General features: G+C 38.3%; 1 protein-coding gene across 1 annotated transcript; it reads right to left on the bottom strand.

Annotated features, from left to right (window-relative positions):
• Positions 1–5,571: 5,571 nt before the first annotated feature.
• On the bottom strand, positions 5,572–6,369 carry LOC133814124 (protein FAR1-RELATED SEQUENCE 1-like). The gene has a single exon (XM_062247125.1). The coding sequence runs from the start codon at positions 6,367–6,369 to the stop codon at positions 5,572–5,574; it is 798 nt and encodes a 265-aa protein (XP_062103109.1).
• Positions 6,370–7,170: the final 801 nt, after the last annotated feature.

Below are 7,170 nucleotides of genomic sequence, written 5' to 3'. Positions count from 1 at the left end.
CCTTATTCTGGATAATGACGAGTGCTTGTTCGCTCGCCTATTTCTTTCCTCTTACGGAAATGCTATAGCGTTCCCTTCCAGCTAACTGGTCTCCCTTCAGTGTCCCGACGCCACTAGAAGTCAGGAACTTGATGGCCAGATACCTTACAGACGAGACTGCCCCTATCCTTACTAGGGCGGGTCTCCTGAGCAGCACATTGTAGGCCGATGGCAGGTCCACTACTACAAACTCCATCATCTTGGTTACCAAGACCGGGTAGTCTCCCAAGGTTACTAGGAGTTCGATGGACCCCATACATGCAATCCCTTCTCCTGAAAAACCGTACAAAGTCGTTGCACATGCTTTTAGGTCTTGAAGCGCGAGTCCCATCTTTTCTAGGGTGGCCTTATAGAGGATGTTCACAGAGCTCCCATTATCAATGAGAACTCAGTGAACTCTCTTATTCGCGAGTTGGAGAGTGACGACCAGTGGGTCATTGTGGGGGAACTGAACATGGGACGCATCGTTCTCAGTAAAGGTTATCGGCTGAGATTCAATATTTTGGCATTTTGGAGCTCTAGGTTCGGGTTTATAAGGAGACCCGTCCCCATTTTTTAGCTCGTTCACATATCGTTTTTGGGCATTCCTACCCATTCTTGCGAGATGAGGCTCGCCTGAGATGGTTATCACGTCTTCTCCATCAATTGGAGGGGGCCTATCTTCTTCCTTTCTCGGGAATTGTTGTTTTGGGCAGGTTGTGGCGCAGCTACCCTCTAGCTAGTAGATGCCTGATTATTATTCTGGTTTTTGACATACTGTCTGAAATAACCTCCCGAGATCAATCCTTCGATCTCGTCCTTCAACTGCCTGCACTCATCAATAGTGTGCCCAGTGTCTCGGTGAAAATGACAATACTTGCTGGAGTCCTTCTTGGACTTCTGATTTCTCATGGGGTTTGGACACCTGAAAGGGACCTGGTTTTCATTAGCCAGGTATATATTCTCCCGAGACTCGTTGAGCTCGGTGTACACTTTGTACACGGAGAAATACCTCTCCCTCTTCTTCTTCTTTCCCCCTTCGGCCTCGGGGTTACTCCCTTCGTTCTTTTTTCTTTTGGAAGGGTTTTCCGCAGTAGTCTTTGAAACTGGTGGGTCCGCCAAGGTTGAGGCAAAGTTTACGTTTATCGTTGTAGTTATGGGCTGAGAAGTCATATTCAGTGTCGACCTTGCCTCCTCTACATTGACAAACCTCTGAGCTCGCTTATTAAACTCGATTAAGGACCTCACCGGTTTTCTCTCCATATCGTCCCAGAGAGGACTTCCTGGCATTACTCCATCTTGGACAACCATTAGATGACCACTGTCATCCACATTTTGAGCTCGACAACTTCCAAATTAAACCTTGTAAGGTAGCTTTTCAACGTCTCGCCTGGCTGTTGCCGAACGTTGGTCAGAGTTGATGCCTCGGGTCTCACCCCGATCATGGCTCTAAACTGCTTCTTGAAATCCTTTGACAGCTGATCCCCAGAAGTAATCGAATGTCTTTTATATTTCTCGAACCAGCTTTTTGCTGGTCCCGTAAGCGATGCTGGAAATAACATGCATCTGAGCTCGTAACCCACATTACTTGCTCTCATTATGGTATTGAATGTACTCAGATGGCTGTATGGGTCGGACTTCCCCTCAAAAGGTGGGACGTGAGGGATCCGAAACCCTTGAGGGAACGGAGTGTTGGAAATATGGGGAGCGAACAGTTCGAGCTCCTCATCAGAATCCTCATCCCGACTCCAACCTTGCTCATTTTTCAAAAGCCTAAAGGGCTTTTCTAACTTATCAATTCTTTCTTGAACCGGGTCCGCAAAGGGTCTTGCCTGAAATTGGCTATCACTGATCACAATTCCAAGCTCGCGCCTTCGCATGGGATTTTTACGCCCATTTAGGCGATCTCTTAGGTTCGAGTTCGATGGGTTACCATTACCCCGAATCTGATTCAAGTGTTCCCGCAGGTCGAAGCAGTTCTTGTGGTTCCCAGTATTTTTTCGACCTCGATCATGCATGCTGACTGATCTAGTATCTCCTGAGTCGTCACTGGTAAGGCTTGTCGCATGATTATTCTGAGATGGGTCCCTTTCATGCTGCCTCGTCTTTGTAGTGCGAGACCGGGACATTTGACTTCTTGTAGACTGGGCGCCTCTCTGCTCCCTGAAGGCTTCTCTTCTACGTCGTCTCCTTCCCTCATGTCTTTCCTCATCATCTCAAACTGGTTAAGCATTCCTGCGAGGTGGTGAAGGGTATCTTATAGGCAATGGAGGGAATCGTATGGGTGACGGTGGCTGCCACCCATTTCGAGGCCTAGACGGTCCGGAGTTCGCCCGTGTTGGGTCGGTAACATTCTACGTGTTACCAGGGATTTGAGTCCGAGCCTCTGTAGGGGCTCAGTTATTCCCAGCTCCCGCTGGTACCTCCGCAGTTGAATTAACCAGAGCCCTAGCTCGAGTACTTCTTCGGGGTCTCGAGGGAGTGGATTGCTCTACTGGTGCTGGAGGTTGCTCTGGTCTCCTTGTGGCAGCATTTTTTCGAGGCCGTCCATGAGGCCTGCGGGGAGGAACATGCACATCCCTCGGAGGTGGAGCTTGGTTCTCACGCGGAGGTGGGAGCTGAGCCGCCTGGGCCTCTGCGGCTAACCTAGCCAACTCCTCGTTTCGCTTATTGGCCTCGGCCAACTGTTTTTTCAGCTGTCGGTTTTCAAGTTCCACAATGGGAACGTACCGTTCAGGATTATAGTACATGTCCTCATCCCTTGGGGCTGGAGGTGCTGGAGGTCCCCGAGAAGCGAAGGACTCACTTCTCTCCTCAGTCTCTGGATTTACCATTGGCTGCTTCCCAGGGCGTCTTGGATAGTTTTCTTCAGAAATGTTTTGATCATCTGCGGCCATAACTGTTCAGGGATCGTATTGCTTAAGGCTCTCAATGAAAGCACCATACTGTTGACGCCGTTTTTCGTCAACTTAAAATGTAGAGCACGTAAACAGTAAATAACTATGGCAAGAATAACACAACAAAACAAGGAGAGTTTTTTACGTGGTTCAGCAGTTAACTCTGCCTAGTCAACGAGTCTTTGTTATTAGAACTTAGGAAATCTCTAGAAATTCTTCAGGGATGAATTCTCCAGAGGTTTTCTCAAGATCACAAAATTTTGGTCCTTTACAATGGTACATGACTTTTCTATTTATAGAGGAGGTCTCAAAATACTATCCCACACATTTCGGGAAGTTATTCTGTATATTAATAAATTTAATGGCTTTAAAGCCTGTAACTCCTATATACAAGGAAACGTCCCCTGAAGACCAGGGGGCGTGTAACTGACTTGTTAATATCCCTTTATTGTAGGGAAGTTACAACAATAATATGTCTTGAATGCATGGACTGCGTCTCCTCAAGTAACCTATAAAGTCGTTCGAGATCAGCAATCAACATCATGCTAGTCTAAGTCTCTGGGTAAATTACAAGTTGCCTTCTTTTCCCAAGCTCAACCCGGAAAGGGTAAATATCATCGAGGCCGCCTTACCCCGAACTCACTCATTCCGAGCTCGGGTCACTTGGTCCGAGGTCACCCGACAATGGACGTACTCCGATGTTCTGTCTTTCGAGCTTGTAAGGACTTCGAGGCTGCCCTTCTTCGAGGTTGCCACCTGCTTTGAAGATTCAGCGTCTAGATTACGAGCATGTATTTTATCTATCGCGAACTCACCCCTGACGGAACCAGCTTTCGAGGTCACAACCTCAAGTCTCGAAATCTGGGTGTAACAATACCATATTTAAGATGTGCAATTATTTTATATTTTTAATGCTCAAAAATTTCAATATTAATTGTAAACCACAATTGGCATAGCCCAAATTAGGGTTTTTATATTAATAAATTTTACACATCTAATTATAATTTTTTAAATTAGGGTTTAGATAGTTGGTTATTTCCTTTGAATATGAAGATGTGCATTTAATATTTAACATATATTCAATATTTAATTGTTCAAACTAATTATAAGTGTAGGCCCTAATTATGCAAATGAATTAAATTTTCCAATTCTCAATACCATATTTATAATATTTGAAAAAAAAAACACAATAATTAGCCCTATATTGTTGTAGCCGAAATTAATGATAAAAAATATATTTTTATATAATAATTAATTATTTACTAAATGGTAGGATGTGTATAGTATTTGAATCTTTCAATTTGAAGAGGTGCATTAACAATTCCCACTTCTCAATACCATATTTAAGATGTGCAATTATTTTGTATTTTTAATGCTAAAAAATTTCAATATTAATTGTAAACCACAATTGGCATAGCCAAAATTAGGGTTTTTATATTAATAAATTTTAAACATCTAATTATAAATTTTGAAATTAGGGTTTAGATAGTTGGTTATTGTCTTTGAATATGAAGAGGTGCATTTAATATTTAACATATATTCAATATTCAATTTTTCAGACTAACTATTAGTGTAGGCCCTAATTATGTAAATGAATTAAATTTTCTAATTCTCAATACCATATTTATAATATTTGAAAAAAAACACACAATAATTAACCCTAAATTGTTGTAGCCGAAATTAATGATAAAATATATATTTTTATATAATAATTAATTATTTACTAAATGGTAGGATATATATAGTCTTTGAATCTTTCAATTTGAAGAGGTGCATTAACAATTCCCACTTCTCAATACCATATTTAAGATGTGCAATTATTTTGTATTTTTAATGTTAAAAAATTTCAATATCAATTGTAAACCACAATTGGCATAGCCAAAATTATGGTATGTATATTAATAAATTTTACACATCTAATTATAAATTTTGAAATTAGGGTTTAGATAGTTGGTTATTGTCTTTGAATATGAAGAGGTGCATTTAATATTTAACATATATTCAATATTCAATTTTTCAGACTAACTATTAGTGTAGGCCCTAATTATGTAAATGAATTAAATTTTCTAATTCTCAATACCATATTTATAATATTTGAAAAAAAACACACAATAATTAGCCCTAAATTGTTGTAGCCGAAATTAATGATAAAATATATATTTTTATATAATAATTAATTATTTACTAAATGGTAGGATATATATAGTCTTTGAATCTTTCAATTTGAAGAGGTGCATTAACAATTCCCACTTCTCAATACCATATTTAAGATGTCCAATTATTTTGTATTTTTAATGCTCAAAATTTTCAATATTAATTGTAAACCACAATTGGCATAGCCGAAATTAGGGTTTGTATATTAATAAATTTTACACATCTAATCATAATTTTTGAAATTAGGGTTTAGATAGTTGGTTATTGTCTTTGAATATGAAGAGGTGCATTTGATATTTAACATATATTCAATATTTAATTGTTCAAACTAATTATTAGTGTAGGCCCTAATTATGCAAATTAATTAAACTTTCCAATTCTAAATACCATATTTATAATATTTTTTTAAAAACACAATAATTAGCCCTATATTGTTGTAGCCGAAATTAATGATTACAATACATAAAGTGTTTGTAAACAATTATACAAAAGACATCACTAATCATGGATTGATTTTTTTCTTCTTCTTCTTCGAATGACCATTTTTCTTTGTAGTGGACTTTGGCTGCATAGGAAAATTCCTTGAATCATGTCCAACCTCACCACAATACTTGCAATGTAATAGCGATTTTTTTGGTTTTCTCTTCTTTGCACCTCCAGAGAATGATTTCGACAAACTGGCTGTAGTTGGTCTGCCTTTTGTTTTTTTAATCTGAGAGTCCAAAATATTATTCAGAAATACTCCTTCATCATTTTGAGGATGTTTTAACTCTTCATCTGGTGGCATTTTTTCCAATTCAGCATTCAACTCTGATATAACTTTCATAGCCTTTTGAAATGCTTCTTGCGATCTTGTAGCAAGGTACGACATGATAGTAGTTTGTGTGGTTACACCACCGTACCTAGAATTTTCAATAACTTCAGGATGAGGACACTTTCTTTCATTACCTTGAGTTAACAGTTGAACTTCTTTAGCATCTTTTAGCCAACGTCTATTTACCAAACAAATTGGCAAACTTCTTCTCTCCAAATTCTTCAATGAAATAAAAATATGTCTACATGGAATTCCTTTTATCTCAAGAGAATACCAATCACATCGCACATCATCCCCGTCGTTGGAGAATAACACTTTGCGCTTTAATCCAGAACCAATATATTTTTTCACCAAACTAAGAGTGTAACCTGGTATCTTATCATCCTTTAGGACAATATAATTATCGCCATGTCGTATCTCCTTTCTTATCCTTGTAAAAATTTCCCTTGTGAAAATTGAAGAAATTTCATCCTCCACACACGACATAGTTGTCTGGTTCAAAATCAGTTCAGTCAAATTAGTGTTGTAGTGTTCTTTCATCTCGTTGTAACGTAACATAGATAAAGCATGGTCAAAGTGTCATATAAACATCCACAATGGTATTTTATTTTGCAAATCTCTTTTCAAGAATGCATTCATAGATTTGTATCTACCGGTAGCAGTAGCTCCACCAAAATAAATACCACGAAGAAAAGTATCTGCCCACTGCTTTCTTTTGCCATATTGTTCTTCCACCCATGCATTTCCTGTCAATCTATATTTATTCACAGTCACTTTCCAATTATCCTCCCATTCTTCCTCCTTGTAATACCTATATTTTTGTAAAAAATAAAAATATAAATGTTTTCATATTATAATTGAGAGAATAAGATAAAACACCATTTAATGTATTACCTGAAAATAAATTTTTTCAATTCTTGATGGAATGCTATATTGTGTACATGGTGCATTGCATTTTTTAGTATGTGCCACGATAAAATACGATGTGGAACACCAGGCATAATATTATCCAGTGCTTTGTTCATTGCTTTGCAACCGTCCGTCAAAACTGCTGACGGCATCTTACCACCCATGCACTCTAAAAATGTTTCCAATACCCAATCATATGTGGTCGAAGTCTCATTATCAAGAAGTGCAGCTCGAAACACACGTTTTGTCATGATTATTAGACCCAAGTAGTATTACTAATGGCTTTCCGTACCTGTTAAACAAAAAATTAATATGATATTTGATATTTTACTAAGAAATCGATATAAGGTAAAAAAAAATTAAAAATACCTATTGGTT

This window comes from Humulus lupulus, chromosome 1, assembly GCF_963169125.1.
Source record: "Humulus lupulus chromosome 1, drHumLupu1.1, whole genome shotgun sequence".
Classification (NCBI taxonomy): Eukaryota; Viridiplantae; Streptophyta; class Magnoliopsida; order Rosales; family Cannabaceae; genus Humulus; species Humulus lupulus.
Note: the sequence above shows the minus strand (reverse complement) of the source record. Positions and strands in the feature narration are given on the sequence as shown.

Coding starts and splice junctions, on each gene's coding strand:
- LOC133814124 (XM_062247125.1), bottom strand. CDS start 6,369: ATGTCGTGTGTGGAGGATGAAATTTCTTCAATTTTCACAAGGGAAATT.